The sequence below is a fragment of the Castanea sativa genome, chromosome 1, assembly GCF_040712315.1.
Source record: "Castanea sativa cultivar Marrone di Chiusa Pesio chromosome 1, ASM4071231v1".
Lineage (NCBI taxonomy): Eukaryota > Viridiplantae > Streptophyta > Magnoliopsida > Fagales > Fagaceae > Castanea > Castanea sativa.
Genome location: NC_134013.1, coordinates 24,716,101 through 24,735,204, shown reverse-complemented (window position 1 = coordinate 24,735,204; position 19,104 = coordinate 24,716,101). Strand labels below are relative to the sequence as shown.

Sequence of the window (19,104 nt, the reverse complement as noted above, 5' to 3'; positions counted from 1 at the left end):
AAAGAGTGTCACAATCAATCAGCCCATAGTCTAAAGTTGGCACACAATTAGCAATAAGATTACTTCCCTCAATAGATTAACAAAAACTAAAATTGAAACATAGTCTTCCCTTATCCATTGACACGGCCTCCACATTTTCAAAGATTTTGATCTAGATTAAGATGATAGGGCATCAGTAAAGTAACCCCTGAAAGGATGTCCAAATTGTTACAGTCAACTAAAAAAAAAAAAAACTCAAACTATAAAACTTGAGGTCTTCTTCAACGAAATTGTCCCAAAATTCACAAAATAGACAAAAACTCCACCTATTTAACACCATTGATTGATTCCCATGTTAAAAGACAAGCAAAAAGTGGGAGCCGGACAAAACTGAAAAAGAACCAATTGGGTCTTTTTCCAAGGCTTCAAAATTGGAGGAACATACTGTGCTACTTCATTCTTTACTCACCATACCCAAATCCATGTTGGTTGAGAGTGAGACTTTCTTGCATTCTTCGGAGAGCCACTTGGACCTCATGTAGTTGGCTTTTCTCCAAGGAGGAACGTGAAGACCCCTCTCTTTTAGCGACTTCTTTGCAGCTGAGCAAAGCAGAGAGATAATCTGGTTGAGCTTTTCTTCACTCCCAACAAAGACTGAGGGCAGAGTGTTGATTAGTTCTTTGTAAGTTGGTGTAGGCCTTGCCACTTCAAACTGAGACTTAAAATCCGTATCTATAATCAGCCTTGTTGGTTCCTTATCACCATTGCTATCTCTCACCATGACATCAATATATTCATAATCACCTGCGCATTGGACAACTAAAACAAAAACAAAACAAAAAAAGACATCAAAATCAGAATTGGGTTTTCAAGAATATAGCAGAGAGAGATCAAAAAGAGAGAGAGAGACCTTTGGAGTGACCAAAAGGGGAAAGCCAAGAAGTTTTACAGAGAGAAGCTTCATAACCATCCATTTTCAATTTTGTCACCAAGCATTTCTTCATATGATTAGTATGATCCCCTGAAATATCTCTCATGTACATCAATATTTTCTCAAGGACCTCAACCTCAGCCTCCTTGGCCCTCCCAAGAATCTCCTAAACAAAATGTAAAAAGGCAAGTGAATCAAAACAATCAACACAAATAATAAGTTAAACGTGATGAGAAGGAAAAATAGGACTAAAAAAAATTGAATAAAAATAATAGAGAAAAAAAAACGTTTAGTAGTTGAAGCGATGGAAGACATACCTTTAAAGTGAGATATGGGGGCTGATCATTGTGAGAGAGTGGTTTTGAAGATGAAAGTGAGAAGGGTGAGGTTGAATCTGATTCTATGAAATCTCTGACCATTTGAAGTAGTTCTTCTTCTGCTATGCTATCCATATTCCTTGAGTCTTCCTAGAAGGCAAGACTTCCTGTACAAGAATTTTTTAAGCTGGTATTTATAGATTAGCTTACCACAAATAAAAATTATTTCTCAATTTTTTTTTTAAAAAATGATCATTTTTTTTAATGAGATTTAAAAATGTTCTGAAAAGTAATGGAAACGTAATGTGTAAGACTAATTCGTTTCCATAACTTATCGATCAAATAAAAATTGAAAACTCAAATAATTTTAAAATGTGTGAAAATGATCATTTTTTTAATGAAAAAATTGCTTAAAAGTAAAATTTGTGGGTCCGTGAACAGTGCACGAATGCACTGTTCACAGAAAATTGGGTCAACACTTGCGGCTGGAGGAAAAAAAAAAAAAAAACACAAAACACAAAACACAAAACGCGGACGCAGAAACGCCTATCCAAACTCCACCTAAGTTTTAATTTTAATTTTTTTTGAAAAACAAACACACACACGGGAAATGAAAGGCATATCAAGTTTCAAACTTTCTTTCAATTTTTTTGAAACTTTAAGTTCAAGATTTTAATTTGAGTCATATTTTATAATAAAAACTTTAGGACTCACCATGTTTCACATAAAATTAAATATTTTAATAATTGCTAAGCCAAATGACAAAAGTATATTATAGAACTGTAACAATCGTGTTGAGCTACTTCTGTTTTTTTTTCCTTCTTTTTTGAGAATCGTGCTGAGCTACTTAAGACATAAGTTTTATTGCTAATGAAATCTTTAATTGGAATAGTATTTAATATTTATAAAACTTTGTTCATAGAGATGCTACTTAAGACATAAGTTTTATTGCTAATAAAATCTTTAATTGGAATAGTATTTAATATTTATAAAACTTTGGTCATAGAGATTTATTTCTAGTATGTGTATTGTATACCATGAAATATTTATGTTGAACCACACAATGTGTAGGTAATTTATATATATATATATATATATATATATATATATATATATATATATATATGGTATATCACGTTATGTTTAGCTAAAGAGGAAAATTCACATTCAGCACCTAACGCAAGAAAAAGAAAAAAGAAAAAAGAAAAAAAACTGACGAAGATGAGGTATTGTTCGACCATGTTATTATTTTTCTTATACAATAGCTTGGCGTACAAGCAACAGAGATGTGTATGTGAATAAATGGAATTTTTTTCGCTGAAATGTGAATAAATGGTTTTTTTTTTTTGGTTGAGAGAAAGAGATAGTAAATGGTATTGATTGCTGCTCGTTCATACAGGAACAATTCCTTTTTTGTTTTTACTAAACAAGTTGTAAATTTTTAATTATGAAAAACAAATATGAGCTGCATGAAACTAAATTGTAAAAGCACTAGTATTGGTGTGTAAATCCCCCCAAGTTGCTATTTTACAACTCAAAGCATGAAAAATGTGCCACAATCGGGTTGCTAGATGCAAAAAGTTATACCCACCAGCTATAGTAAGAGCATATACTAGTATCTGAGGATGCAAAAAAAAAAAAAAAAACTTATTTTATATTCTCAAACATCATTTTATCTATTTTACCAACTCATTTTACATTACACTCAATATCTCAGTTTTTATTTTTATATACAACCCAATAAAATAATATAAACACTACTTTATGGGAGAGAGGAGAGAGAGGAAAAAAGCAAAAAAAGGAAACAAGAAAGGAAGGCAACAAATGAGAGAAGGAGAGAGGGAAAAGTGAGACGCAAAAAAATAATTTAAAAAGCCAAGCAACTGCTACAGTGAGGTTGTATTTATACAACCTCACTGTAGCTGGGTTGCAAATTTTTTAAAATATAGCAACCCGACTGGAGGTTGTTTTGATGGACTTGGTGGGTAAAATAGAAACTTGTGGGGTTTTATAGCCCCTAATGCTAGGGCTTGTTTGATAATGTTGTTTGTTTTAATAACGTTGTTTAAGTTTTTTGGAAAAATGTGTAGCAGCAAGAAACCAAATAGCTACGGCAGCAGCAAGAAACCACCTCATCACTACAGGTCGCGGTCTCACCTTTGCAGGTTGGCTCACCATCAACCATGGTAATACCGCAACTGAACAAAGAAATGCAACAATAGCAAGCTAGTCCTCGGCAAATGAGTCAACGAACACCAACTCTTCTGTTCTCACCAACTCATCCTCATCATCATCATCATCATCATCTTCACCACATCAAGCATTGAATCCACCACCAAACAAACCCAACAAACACTGAAACCCACCACCAAACACATCGGAACAAATCCCCCAAATCATTGGAACAAATCATAACCACCATACCTAAATCCAACCACCCAAACTCCAATCTCCATCCAAATGCTAACCCAAACACCACCCAATCGCCACCCCAAACACCACTCAAATGCCACCCAAATTTGACCCATTAGCTAACTCAAACTCACCAAACAATAACCACAACTATATATTTCTATTTTAGTGAGCAAACTATGATTTACAAGGGAGACGAGTTGAGAGTGAAGATAGATTCAAAGAGTGAAAGGGGCAGAGGGAGAAGGGAGAGAGAACACGGAGAACAAAGAGAGATAAAAAGGAATAAAATATATTATTTTTGGTTCTCATATGAGGAACAGTAGGTTGTAAGTATAAATACTTACTATTCATAGATGCTTAAAAATTTTGCATTCCCATACTCAGATGTAACTTTATTTTTGGGTCTTGGTTGCTAAAATAGCAACTGGGGGGTTTTTATACCCCCAATGCTAGTGCTCTTACCATCTCATTTTACAACTCACTCTATATATTAATTCTTATTTTTACCTACAACCCAATAAAATAATATAAACTACAAAACAAATACTATAAAAAACTATTAATTTCTCTCTTATCTCTGTCTCTCTCCTCAACGACCAAACTTACACTGTATCACAAGCACCATCAAACCAACCACCCAGAAACACCAAACCAACCAAACAACAACAATACCAACACCACTATCACCTCTGAAACACCATTGAACACTAAACCAAACCCCCAAACCCACTATTGGAACACCAAACAGAAATCCCAAATCCAAACCTAGCCAAATTCGAACCCACAGAATAAATTAGAGCCAAAAGTACTCATCACTTGCAACCAATTTCGAACACCCACCGCCACCACAGCCTCGCATGCAACCAATTCAACCCAAGCCCCAATTGATTCAATGCAAGCCCCAACCAATTCAATCCAACCGATTCAACCTAAGCCCCAATCTGATCTCCATGGCTCCACCACTCTCCACACTGACCATTCGAAATTGAAACCCAAATGTATGAAGAGGAAGAGACAAAATTGAAACCCAAACCCAATTTCCACCATGATCCAAACTTGATTTCCACCGTGAAACCTAGCCAACACCCAAATGACCACCACCGAAACCTAACCTAGCAACCACTAAATCGTCACCTTGAAATCAACCCACCAACAAAACCCACCATCATCGAGACCCATCATCGAGACCCATCATAGAGCCACCAAAACCCAGCCATTGATTCAACTCCACCACCAAAATCCAACCTAGCAACCACTGAATCGCCATCCCTGAAACCCACCGTCATTGAAACCCACTACCATTAAAATGCAACCACTAAAACCTAGCAACCACCAATTAGATCTTGGGAGAGAGCAATACAATGAAGAGAAATTTTTTTTTAAAAAGAGGTTGAGGGACAGAGAGTGGTTGAGTGGCATGGGGATAGTTTAGTGCTTTTGCAATTGGGAGAGAGAGGGAGAAGGAGTGATTAAGATATTTTTAATTGAAATTATATTTTTTGTCTTACATCTCCTGCTACAGTTGATTCTATATATAAGAACCAACTGTTTACAAGTTCTAAAAAATTATAGAAACTCATACTCGGATGGAGCATGTTTTTTGTGGTTTTGGTTGTAAAGTAGCAATTGGGGATGTCAGTGCTCTTACTGTTCATAGGTTATAAAGAAAAAATCAATTTTTTAATCCTGTGGTTGTGTGTGAAGAGAAAAAGAGAGTTGGAGGAAAGAGAGAGAGAAGAGTATTTTTATTATTTAATTGGGTTGTATGTAAAAATAAAACCTGGGATGTAGGGTGATTTGTAAAATGTGTTGGTAAAATATATAAAGTATTTGAGGATGTAAAATATATTTTTTTTTTGGCATCCTCGGATGCCAGTGCTCTAAGGCTGGTTTAAGTTTTAACATATTTTGATGAATTTACTTGTATACATTATACAACTATTTTGAAATTCAATATTGGTAGTGGTAACGCCAAAGCAGGGAAGTTACATTGATCGTTCCCCTTAATCAATTTTTTTCACATTAAAAAAAAAACTCAATACAGTTTTGAAATGTGTAATTTTTTTCTTTTTCTTATTTTGAGATAGATAGATTGGGAAGATAAGAGTTGAGTTTGAACCGCGATTAAACATTAAACACTACAAAAGATGTCATTATCACTGGGCTATCATTTGAGTATCTTACATGTGCAAACTAAATCCACACATTAACATATATGAAACTGTTATCATTGTTTTCTTTGCAAATCTTTGATCTATTATAAAAGAAAACGTCTTTGATCTTATTGTGCAATTTGCATATGATCTATTTTGGGGTTAATTGCAAAAAAATCATCCTAAACTATGAGCCACGTGTACTTTGAAATTCAAAATTTTAAAATTTACAATAACCATACTAATTATAACAAATGTGACAATATGCACAATTTCAATGTACAATTGCATTTTTTTTTTTCTTATATTGATTCTCGATGTACAATTAAATATACACAGTAGCTAAAATATTTGGCATATTAAACAAGACAAGCTAATACACCATTATTATATTGTATATCCTTTTGTCTTCCTTCATTGAGAAATAAAGAAGATAATAGTTAGCAAAAAAAAAAAAAATCATTATTTTCTGTTAATCCAATATGTGTCTACTATTTAATGAATATAGATGAAGGATCAATTGTTGCAAGGTGGATGTAGATCTGGAAGAGGTTGACTCTATTGCACATTGCACTATCAAAGAAAAGGCAAAAGAGTTAGGTCACACCAGTATGTTGTCGGCCCTATGATCCCCTAATGATCAACTGATCAAGTCAAAAATAGGTTCTATATCTAGAGATTAGGGTTTTGCTCATACCTTGTGTGGTTAGTTGGATCCTTTATTTATTGGGCTTTTGGGGCATTGGCATTGCTAATAATTTTCCCTTAATTGTGGCTAATCACCTTACTCCCTTTCTCTTAGGGTGGTGGCGAATTTGTATGATCTCCTTGCGGAAGAACCGCTATTCCTTTTGTGGTTATCGAGTCAAATTTTAAATATGATGTTGGCGCCTTTTATTAGCACCTTGTAGGCCATCTTATAACGTGGAACTATGTTTTATCGAGTAGACAATCTCATAGTGTGTGTATATATATTCTCCATTTAAATACTAAATTTACTCAACTTTGTAATGTAGTATTTTTAGACATATGTATATTGTTGAAATATATTATAATTTTGACTTGTGATATCTTATATATATCATGTTTGTGTGATTCATTCATGAATGGTAAAAGTGGTTAGTCTTTGATAAAATGTGAAATTCTAAATTCTACTCAATAGAGTATCTTTCACAAATCATATGACTTAGTAATTACAAATTTGAATATCACATTTCAAGTTATATTTGTATGGGGTTGCCCCAATCTTTTACTATGCCCTAAAGAAGGCCCCATTGGAGAAGACTCGAATTACCCACTTCTACCTCAAATGGGAGGGAGCCCAAAAAACCTTAATCTATCAAGATTTCCCGAGTGGTCGACGTAGTAAGGTTTGGAATGCTCGATTAAGGAATCACTACACCGAACTAACTTAAAATGATGGTCCACCAAGCCTGTCTCATAGCAAAGTCAAAAGAGAGAATCAATTCGTGCCCCAAAAGATACTTCTAATACCTTGTGTCGCTCTTTGGTCGGACCATAGATGGCTTCCTTGGGAAGTCACTATGACCTTTGCATTAATTACATTTATTTATTGATACTCCCGTTACTTTAAATGAGTAATGATTACTCTGAACAATAAGAGAGGTAGGATTAGACCTTAACCTATCCCTTAAACCTAAAAAATTGGGAGAAAGATTTGATTGGATCTGCCATCTTGTCCCCATTGCTAGAAAGAGGAGATCTTATGCCTCTTATAAATAAACCTCCAACCCACGCTCCCCCCCCCCCCCCACACACAAAAAAAAGAGAAAAAAAAAAAGATTCAGAGTACTGAGCAACAACTAGAACATTCAGTGAAAGGCTTGAAGAGCATTAACCCTACTAGCCTCATCACACGCGCTTTGCACGTGTGATGAGGGTTTTTTTTAGCAAAAAAGAAAAAAAAGAAAAAAATGTGTTTTTATTATATATATAATTTTTATTTTGTGAATTTAATTTATAAGTGGATAAAATAATTTGAAAATTAACAGGAGAGTTCTTTTCTTTAGCTATAAAAAAAAAAAAACTCTATGCTTTTATTTTATATATATAATTTTTATTTTGTGAATCTACTTATAAGGATAAAGTAATTTGAAAATTAACAGGAGAATGGTCCTATTTTTTAGGTAATATTTTAGTAGAAGTTAAAGTTGCATTTTAACCAGATTACCCTTTAGTTTTGTTTCTACTTAAATATAAGGGTGTAAAGACATTTTTGAACTAAAAAATGAGGAATTCAAATAAGAAAAATCCTTAAATAATAGTATAAATAGACCCTTGGACACTTAAACCTACCTTAGAAATCTAGTTTGGCCCTTGGGATTCTCGAGCATTATTGATATCCCCCAGGGGCCAGGGCCTTGGTTTTCGCTAGAGTAGATCTTTACTCTTTGATATATTCTCTTGTGGATAATCCACTGGGCTAAGTCATGGGTCTTATTTGTGGTTTCGACTGATAAAGAAATGGCTTGTACTGAGTTGGTCTTTATCTACTACAATATTACCATCCAATACAATGTCAAGAACGTCTCTCTCTCTCTCATTTACAATCCAATCAAATTATTATCATGGGTGAGCCCATTTCCATCAGCCTGAAGTCCAAGAACAAAAAGAATTTAGGAATCGAATAGAGTGTAGGCCTTTCTTTCGTTGGACTCAGCTACCCACCCATGACAATGAGCCCCGCTCCAAAAACCATTTTCCTGTCAAACCGATCCGCAAACCGCAAATGACTGGTCGTTGGGATTTGAGACCAGCCGGTATATTTCAAAATCCACCACGTAACTATGCTGGCTTGTATAAAAAGTTAAGATGAGAATCCTCTTTCTGTTCCACTAAAATTAAAACCACAACCCTTCACTCCCCCACAATCTCACAGCCCTCATCACCAAATAACACGTCAACAAATACACATCAATTGTCGCGTCTGCGAGAATAAAATATATCTCACTGCCATCGTGACTCTAGCATTGTTTTGTTTATTAAGAGAAAAAAAAATTAAAATTCCCAAGTCCCAACTGCCGAAGCAAAATAAATCAGTTTGTATACTTTTTCCTTTCCTTATTTATTTTCTCTTTGTATTTCATTGGAGACCGAAATACAAAAAAAAATTTGTTTTCCCGGGAAAATATTTTTCATTATCAAGCTGTACAATCACAGGTCTGGATTTCGTTTCCTATAATTTCTCAATGATCTTACTATCATATACATTTTCTGCTTTTATTTTTGTTTTTATAAATTTTGTTTGGTGTGTGATCGATTTGATTATTGATATTCTAGGGTTTGTGTTTTTCTTTTTTTTGGTACTTTTCATTTTCGATGAATGTGTTTATAGAGTAAATAGATGAATGTTGCTGGTGAGTGGTGAGGAACATTCCCAATCCGCTTGTTTGGTACCTGAGAAAACACCAAGGGGGAAGAAAAAAAAAGCGGTGTTTTGAATTTTATAATTTATTGCATTTTGGTTCTCGGCAAAAAGTAGTAAGAATAGAGAAGACGGAAAACTTAAAACTTAAAAAAGTCAACTAAACTAGCTTAACTAAACGTATCAGTTTCAATTTTTGTTTTTTTCTCAGCATCCAAACAGACATTACTGGTTCTTATGAATTGATATATATATATTTGAAATATTAATCGCTGAACTTTGATGATTAGTAACCTATTAAATACACCACGTATTTGTTTGAGCCTTATTGAAAGATGAAAATTGTTTTTTTTTTTTTTTTAGGTGAAAGTTTTGATAAGTTGATAGTTACAACTGGGGAGAGGGGATTTGAACCCTGGATGTTTCCGTTGGAAACACTAGAAGGTCCCAACTAGATGGGCTACAAGGCTTTTGGTAAATATATAAGGGTCATGTTAACGAGTGCCTTTAGGGCATTGGTTAATAATTTATTTTAAGAAAGTTTTGACACCACTTTTATGGGAAATGAAGAAAGCTGTCAAAATATTAATTTTTTTTTTTTTTTTTTTTTTTCCATAAAAACTTTTTTTAAATAGATTATTAACCAATGCTTTAAGGGCATTCGTTAGCATTTCCCAATATATAAATATGAACAAATGTGAAATGATATAAATGCAAGCTTTTAGTTTGGTCATTTGAACTTTTAAATTTTGGCATGGAAATTATGAGAGCTGCATTTGTGAACTGATAGGTAATCTTCTTGGGAAAAAATATCATGAGTAACTCTTAATGGTCGATAATTTTGGATAGATAATAGCCTCAGGATCAAGCCACTTGATTCAGATGCCTAGTTGTATCACAGTAGAATGTTTGTTCCACTTGGTTGATCTTTATAACTAATCGGTTGGCATGTTACTTCTGGGGTTTCATTATCAAGATCATGGTTAGTAGTATATGTCAAGATCATGGTTAGTAGTATATGTATTAATAATAGACACTGTAAAATGTTGTATGTTTGTAAACTTGAAATGTGGAGGATGATGTTGTGGTTCTTAGATTTATTTTCATTGGATTTGGCATAAGTGGGATGTGTGGTGGATAGTTCAATGACCGGGAGAAAAAAGGAAAAAAGAAATGATTAATTGTTTTGGAAAGGAAATAGCCATAAGTTGAAACCATTTGATCCAGATGCTCTGTTGCCTCTTTTATTTACCTTTCTAGTTAATCAGTTGGCCTAATATTTGTAGGATTCTTTTATCAAGATTATGGTTAGGAAAATATTTATTATGGATAGGGTTGGAACATTTTATGTTTGTGCACATGGATGATTTATTAGTACATCACATTTGTCTTTTGTGGACGAAGTCTCTGGGTGTTCAATTTTTCAAAAAGATAGTTTATTGACTGGACTTTCTCTCATGTAATTTTATACATTCCATTGTAGATGTTTGAATATGTCCTTGATCCCTACTTATCAAAAAAAAACAAAAAAGGTCCTTGATCCCTGTACTTCTATGCTTAGCTCTACACATCTTTTTCCTACTAAAAAGGTTCCATATTTGCATAATTTGCTTATAATGGTGAAATTTCCCAGTCACATGAGATTTTAGAAAATTTTCTTTAGTTGGAGGAAATTGGAGGATGTCTTAATTTATATTAGTAAATTGGAGGATATTTCTTAATGGGTTTTGTAATGCTAAGGTGCTTACATTTTTATTATAGTGTGTACTGATAATGGCTTTTATTTTTCTTAATAAAGAAGAGGTTTAAGCATTAAGGATATGAGCCTTAAAAGGCTCAGTTTTGGACATTATAGTGGAGCTTTTTTCCCTTTTCTCTTTTTTTTTTTTAATAATTTTATTTATTTATTATTTTTTATAAGTTACACGCACACCTGGTGAGTTTGGAACCTAAAACAACACTATCCACTACATTCCTATGGGGTAAGGGTTTTCATTTGAGCAAGAGCTCATTGGCCCTTAGACTCTAGAATTAATTTAAATATCAAGCTGTTTGCTTGTCCTGCCTTTTGGAAACAACTGTAGAAATTAATGGACTGATGTTACTGGTCCATAAATTATTAGTTATTGGCATCTAGATCAATAGGAAGACACTGCTTCAAAGTATAAGATATATAGGTAGCTAGCATCTTCCTTCTAATTCACCAATTATACAGTATTGGGTCTCTTATTTCTGGAATCAAATTGACTGCTGTAAATTTTTGTCTGATACTGAAATCTACACTTACTTGGAGCTTAATTATGCTTCTGGATTTGGGATATTAGTGCAACTTTATGAGACATAAATATTGAAGCTAGCACCTTCTTCTAGTTCATGTATAATATATTACTCCCAGTCAGTTATTCTGATAACGTGTATTTTTAATTAAAAAAAACCTGCTTATGTATGATACACATACTCTTTAAACTATGATCTTCTCCAATTTTCTGGTGGTTCATGCTATATTTCGTCTTGATTAATTGTTCCTTGTTTCAGTGCAGGTTTCAGGATCCTGACACTTCATGCCTCTTTTTGCTAAAAGCTAAAGTTGGCATCTGGTCTTAGTAGAATTTGTAGTTATTTGCAGTGACAATATTCTTTAGGCACTATTGTGGCAGGCAAGAAGGCTGGCTTTCCTCTGTTGCAATATAATATCTTGTGGGATGGAGTGGTTTCCTTACAGTTGACACAAAGAAAGCATAAAAAAGGGAAAAAAATCTGTGACGAAAGAAAAAGGGCTGATAAAGTGTTTAGGGACACAACGTAAAGTTTCAACTAGAGTATCACAAACACATTTTATTTATTGGTGCATCAAGTGGAATTTTTAATATAGTTCTGCTCAATGGGATGGAGAGGGATTTTCTATTCATTGTTTTTTCTTCTCAATCTTGTTGAGTCCTCAACAAGATCAGGGAAAATGTGGTCACTTAACTTGCATGCTGAGTCAGCGATAGCCTTCAGCTGGCCTATCTACAGTGCAAGCATATTTGTTGCCGTTGCTGTTATGCTCTCCATGTATCTTATCTTTGAGCATTTAGCTGCTTATAATCAGCCAGAGGTATATTTTTGTAGTCCTTTAGACCTTTACTTATTTTCAATTTCTCTCTCTCTCTCTCCCTCGGGTACGTGTTATTCCTTTGGTGCTATGCTCTGTATGTACAGTCACCTATGCTATTCCCATGCTGCTTTTTATATACTGATAACCTTGTTCTATCTTTGTGGCTTGGCTCATTCCACTTAATATTATTGTTTGTTTTATAATTATTGTCCTTTCCTTTAACATGATCTCTGAAATTGATAGCAGCAATTTGTTGTTAATACAGGAGCAGAAGTTTCTAATTGGTCTTATTCTGATGGTTCCTGTTTATGCTCTAGAATCGGTATGATGGACACTACTTGATATGTTTCTTCCCCCTTCATTTTGATTTAGTGTTGCTCATTCATCTTGTTTCAATGGGCTGCTAGTTTTTCTTAAAATTTAAACACTAGATGGTTTTTATAATGCTCCCTTGAATGCAATAAATAGAGTTTCATCCAACACTGTTTGCATTAATGTTATTACACCTTTTTCCTTGGAGTGAAGAAATTAATGTTTTGGGTATGATATTGTCTTATCAAGAAATGTTTCATTTTTGGTACATAGCAAGACTAATGAAATGAACTTTCTATTTCATGTGTAGTGTGTGTGTGTGTATATATATAATTATGAAGGTTCTAATGTGGAAGGCTATAAGATTGATAAATAGTTGTAGAGATTATTGAGTTTTGTGTGAATTTATCCAATAAAACTTCTTTTCGCCCTCAAGTTTATGAGCCAATTTAATCTTGGCCCTCATAAAATCAAAATTATCCCTGGTTTTTTGATACCGTTGCAATGGAGTCCTTGCTGTCAACTGAATTACAGAAAATGATGACTTGGTTATAGAGTTTCACTAGGCTTTGTTTGTATTGTTGTAAAATGTTTTTCAGAAAACATTTTTAGCATTTTCAAGTTTTTGTTTCATTGTGAAATTTGATCAACCCTGAAAATGTTTTTTGTTGACCGAAAAACACAGTTATAAAAGTTGGAAAACATTTTATGCCCGAAAATATTGTAAAACATTTTCTAAATTTTGTCTTCTACACATACCCGCTCTCTCTCTCTCTCTCTCTCTCTCTCCCCACCATGGCTTAGACACTCCTTGATGCTCTGCCTCTCATGACCACCAGTGGATTCCATCTCTCTTGAGCAAGACCTCAACTTGTAGATTGGCTCCATGCTGTGACTTGCCACTGCAATTGAGGCCATGCCAGAGCTAGAGATCGACCTACTGCGCTGATTAGCCGCTCATTTCTCTCTGCCTATTGTAGAGTATATCTTTGATGGGGAATGGATAATGAAAATTTTATTGGACAGTGGAGATTGGGTGGTGCTGCTTGGAGGAGCAAATGATATATATAAGTGTTTGTTTGACAAAGATTATTTTTGCCAACTTATTTTACTATTCAGCTTATTTTTGCTACTATTCATGGGTTTTATTGCACTTTTTGGTAATATTCATGGGTTCTACTGCACTTTTTGGTACTATTCATGGGTCTCACTGTACTATTTTAGCTAACTTTTACTTTTATTTACAGTACTTTCAGCAAAAAGTTTTCAGTTTCAGTAAAATAAACGGATCTCAAATGGACCCTAAATATATATACATATTTGCTGGATGGTGTTGTGATTAATGAGTTTTGGCCTTTTTGGTGTTTTTAGGTTCTGTAATGGGTTTTGGTTAAGGATATTCAGGTTATATGATTATGGAAAATTTCCACATTTTACATTACACCAAACACTAAATAATGATTTCCGGAGTATTTTCAAGAATGCAACCAAGCACTGACAAGAAAATGTTTTTTCTTTTTACGTTGTAAAACATTTTACAACAAAACAAATAGAATCTAAAGTAAACTATATTAATAATTTAAATGTCCTTATTATATGATGTGTAACACCTTGGGACACATATCAACCACAGTTTGTAGGATGCAACTTTTATTATATATAATATATATGGTTGCCTTGGGAGACTCATAGACATCTAATGCCCACTTACATCTCTTTTTGGCTTACATTTTTTAATATTTAATGAACAATATTGACATGATCTGCCGCTGCATATGAGAAACATAGCAATAGATTCTTGATATGATAGAGACTGACAACCTTGATTATTCTCAAGTTCATGAATCTTATCATTCACAAGTATTTTTGGCATCTGCTTCCCTGCTCTGTGTAATAAATTCAACTTGTATAGCAGTGCGGTTCTAGTTATTCTATTCCTTTATGGACTAATTTTTTTGTTACAGTTTTTGTCACTGTTGGATTCAGGCGCTGCATTCAACTGTGAAGTAATTCGGGATTGCTATGAGGCGTTTGCATTGTATTGCTTTGAACGGTACCTGATAGCTTGCTTAGGTATGTTAGAGGATTGTGCATGTATACTTTTTTGATTGGTGATAGACATCATCTCTTAAATTTTTCATATTGGATAACATCATAAGTAAATTTTTAAAACAGATTTGACTTTTGTTTTGTCTTTTTGTTATGGTTTCTTATTTCCTTTTAAAGATCCACTGTGTTCACATGTTAAATAGATTTGATAATTGGATTATCAAGTTCTTGAAATTTATTTAGTAGTGTTGACTACTGAATTTTGGTTATAGTTGTTTACCCTTTTTTGCAAAATATTGCTGCCTGTAGGTGGTGAGGAAAGTACAATTGAGTTTATGGAAAGTCAGAGCCTAATTGATTCCAGCACCCCTCTTTTGAAAGAAGCATACACTGCTTATGGAGTAGTAGAACATCCTTTCCCATTAAATTGCATCATAAGATATTGGTATCTTGGTGCTGACTTCTATAATGCTGTAAAAATTGGCATTGTTCAATATGTATGTGCTCATTGTTTCATTGGAAGCTATTGCAGTTTTCTTTTTCACTTTTGCATTTCACTGCCCCTGTTTGGTACTCACTGAGGCATTATTTCCCAGATGATATTAAAGATGATCTGTGCCCTGCTAGCAATGATTCTAGAGACTTTTGGGGTTTATGGGGAAGGGACGTTTGATTGGAGATACGGGTAAGGCATCCTTATTTGCCTTTCTAATTGTTTGACTAGCTTGTACATTCATAACACACATGCTCACATGCTCCTTTATTAGTGCATAAATGGCAAATCTATTGGCCTGTTTGGGATCTACAAAAATGTCTCTAAAAATCACATTTTTCTTTGCAATTTTTGTGATTGTCTCTATTGCAGTGGGTGTTGCTATAACCTGAATGTCTCTTATTTTCTTGCAGCTATCCATACTTGGCAGTTGTTCTTAATTTTAGTCAGACGTGGGCTCTATATTGCCTTGTTCAATTCTATACTGTTATTAAAGATAAATTAGAACCAATTAACCCTCTGGCAAAATTTCTCACTTTCAAATCAATCGTATTCCTGACGTGGTGGCAAGGCATTGCTGTTGCATTTCTTTTCTACATAGGAGCTTTTAAAGGGTCTTTGGCTCAGGAGCTTAAAACACGCATACAAGACTACATCATCTGTATAGAGGTATGTAATGAAACTATGCATTTATGATTATTGTTCATCTCCTATTTGTGTATTTATTGTTCATCTCCAACAACATAGTGACATATACCACTTGCTTAATCACAACAATGCACTTTTCTCTAAACTATATTGTACAAGTCAGGATTTTTTCTTTGAAAATGAATCGTTTTGTTGAGGGTGATTTACACATGAAAGCCTGATATGATATTGTGCTAACAGTTTGTACAAATGTAGGTCAATGTGGTCTGGATTTTACCAAAGTTAATATTATGCATAGGAAAATGATAAATATGTTTACTTCACAACCAGAAAAATGAAAAAAAAAAAAAATCTAATATTAATATTATTGTATGCTCCTTTCATTTGATTGCATTATGGGGTTTAAAGGGGCACGATATGCAGAAGAGTTGAGGCCTGTTTAGTCCCTGTTTTCAGAAACTGTTTTCTAGGTGTGTTGAGAAAAACAAATTGTAATGGCTCCCAAAAAAGTTGTTTGGCACTTGTTTTCTATTTCTATTCCTCTTAAAATAACTAAAACAAATAATGGCAACCCACCACTGCGACCCACAACAACACACTACATGGAGCTTGATCTGAATGTGTTCCTTTGTTCAGCCACCATGAGCTGTGATTCACCATGAGAGAGAGAGAGAGAGATGATCACAAAATATTACAAAAATGCCATCATTATATACAATAATGTCATGGACAAAAAAAAACAGGTGAGTTGTTTTCTGAAAACAAATGTATAAACAAACTAGTTTTAGTGGGTCCCACTTTTTTCTTTTTGGAAAACTGAAATCTGTTTTTAAGTATAGTTATGAAATAGGCTCTTGTATTGGTTAAGTGTAAGTCCTAATTTGGGACAAGAAGCTGTTGAAAACTGGGCTAAGCTATTTGAAGGTTGCTTGAAGAGAGTTGTGGGATGTAGTAATTATAGAAGCACAAATCATGGTATTGAAAGAGAGCAAGTTTAACTTATCAAAAAAAGAAAGAGAGCAAGTTTGTTTACGAGGATGGCGTGATGGTTGGATGATTTTAAGACTCTTGTGTCATGGATTCAGTATAGATAAAAATGACTTAAGATGGCTATTTGAAACTTAATGAATTTAAAATGGAAGTTTAAATGAAATTTCAATATATCATTCTCCAAATCACCAACGCAATTTAAGGTTGAGATTAGATGCTAATGTAACATTATCTCAGTCACTTGATTATGACAAATCCTCCATCAGTTTTAAACTTGTTTGGACTTAAGAACATTTTTTTGATATAATCATCACTCTCAGATTTGACAAATTTTCTTCTTAGCTCTCTCTCTCATAGTTGAACTTCAACGTGCACTCTTTTGAAGGAATTGTTCGGTTTATTTTTTATTTTTTTTGGGGAGTTGGATCATAGTCTTTGATTAATTTTGGATATATTTTGACTAATCAAAAAAATTTGCTTAGATTTTGTATCTTTTTTGTGGCCATTGGGGTATGTTTCTGCAGTATTTGTATCACTAGGAGATATGGGATTTTTTTTCCTATTTGGGAATAGCTTATTTAGCTTTTTGCTAAAAGTGTACTAAAGTATAGTTGTACTTTGAAAAAATGAGAAAAAAAAGAAGAAAAAGTGAGGTTTTAAAAAGTGATATATAAAAGTTAAAAGCAAAAAAGCTGGCTTATAAGCCAATGCCAAATAGACACAATTTTGGTATCCTGAGTGTTTATGATCATATAGTACTAGTAAATTGTGTACTTCATACTTTTTTCTTTTAATGTTTTTGTGTTTTTTAAGTACAATTATTTGTTTTAGAAATGTCTTTTTTTGTTTTGTTTTGGGGGTAAGAGACCACACAATTTACAACAAATGAATGAAATAATGGTATTCTGCTTAGGTTAATGCAGGATTTCCCAAGTATTGAGTATACCTAATTTGCTTTTATAGTGCTTCTAGATATTGAAGACCATATAAAAAAAAATTTTGCAAGGCATTCTGTGTATTTCATTAAATTATGATGCATGAGGTTTTTTTTCACAATTTCATGGCATTCTATGTATTATTTCATTAAATCATCTGATTGTCATTCATGTCAAGATCTTTGATTTAATTTCTGGAAGTTCAAGTGTCTGCTTGTAAAGCTTCTAATTTCAAGCTTGGCAAATAGATGGGTATTGCTGCAGTGGTGCACCTGTATGTCTTCCCAGCTGTACCTTACAAGCGTGGAGAAAGATGTGTTCGTAATGTGGCTGTAATGACTGACTATGCATCATTAGGAACACCTCCTGACCCAGAGGAGGTTCGTGACTCTGAAAGGTCAACTAGAATACGCATGGCTCGTAATGATGAGCGAGAAAAACGTTTGAATTTCCCCCAAAGTGTTCGTGATGTGGTCCTTGGAAGTGGAGAAATTGTGAGAAATCAACCCTTTTTTTTTACAAATAGTTTAGATACGCAACAAATTTCACAACTGTTAAAGTGGTAGGTTGTGATTAGTGTACAATAAAAGTAGCGTTAGCGGTGGTCGTGTGTGAAAGTGAAGTTGTACTAATCCCAATTTACCACCTTAGATGTTGTGAAAAAAGTAGATACCATTGTTATCACATTTTAGATATTGCTTTTCTCTCTTTTGCTGAAATAGCTCATTTGTTATTTCAGATTGTTGACGACATGAAGTACACAGTTTCACATGTAGTAGAACCTGTTGAGAAGGGATTCGCAAAAATAAATAAAACCTTGCATCGGATATCTGAAAATGTGAAACGCTATGAGGAGCAGAGGAGGAGCACTAAGGATGATAGTTATCTTATCCCCATGAATTCATGGTCGGGGGAATTTTCTGAAGTTCATGATAATCTTGTGGAAGGTAGTGTTAGTGACAGTGGTTTGTCCAATAAACCGCATCACCAATCCAAAGCCTCAGTATCTCGAATTAGAACTGGTAGATAATGTTTCACAGCTTTATGTATTGTGTAAATACGAAGTAACACAAATTGCATTAGAAGTGCGTCATGATTTTTAGACGCTGTCCATAAACTTTGGTAAGCATTTAGAAATCATTCTGTTTCTACGGAACTCCTCCTGGGGCAAAGCATCTCCAAGTGTCCAAGTGTCCTAGTCTTTTTTTTTTTTAGCTGAATGTGTCCGGAGTCCTAAGTCCTTGTTTTTTTGTCTGTATTGGGGACAAAGCATCTCCAAGTGTCCTTAGTCCTCAGTTCTTACCATAAAATGGTCCATTACATTCACACACATTATTCTGTTTCTACTGAACTCTTAACAATGAATTGCTGACATTAATACAGCAAAATGAATTAGTCAA

General features: G+C 33.9%; 2 protein-coding genes across 3 annotated transcripts; one reads left to right on the top strand and one right to left on the bottom strand.

Annotated features, from left to right (window-relative positions):
* Positions 1–280: 280 nt before the first annotated feature.
* On the bottom strand, positions 281–1,383 carry LOC142622720 (uncharacterized). Its single transcript, XM_075796249.1, has 3 exons — positions 1,228–1,383; positions 890–1,076; positions 281–798 (listed from the first exon to the last, which is right to left on the bottom strand). The coding sequence occupies exons 1-3, from the start codon at positions 1,360–1,362 to the stop codon at positions 434–436; spliced, it is 687 nt and encodes a 228-aa protein (XP_075652364.1). The 5' UTR covers positions 1,363–1,383; the 3' UTR covers positions 281–433.
* A 7,454-nt stretch (positions 1,384–8,837) lies between these two features.
* Positions 8,838–19,104, top strand: LOC142621551 (protein LAZ1 homolog 1). Of its 2 annotated transcripts, none has more exons than XM_075794836.1 (9): positions 8,838–8,975; positions 11,721–12,277; positions 12,543–12,599; positions 14,554–14,662; positions 14,948–15,135; positions 15,235–15,323; positions 15,545–15,800; positions 17,953–18,198; positions 18,444–19,104. In XM_075794836.1, the coding sequence occupies exons 2-9, from the start codon at positions 12,062–12,064 to the stop codon at positions 18,732–18,734; spliced, it is 1,452 nt and encodes a 483-aa protein (XP_075650951.1). In that variant the 5' UTR covers positions 8,838–8,975; positions 11,721–12,061; the 3' UTR covers positions 18,735–19,104. The 2 variants fall into 2 exon arrangements, with proteins under 2 accessions (XP_075650951.1, XP_075650952.1); XM_075794837.1 differs by having other exon boundaries at positions 8,841–8,975; positions 11,716–12,277.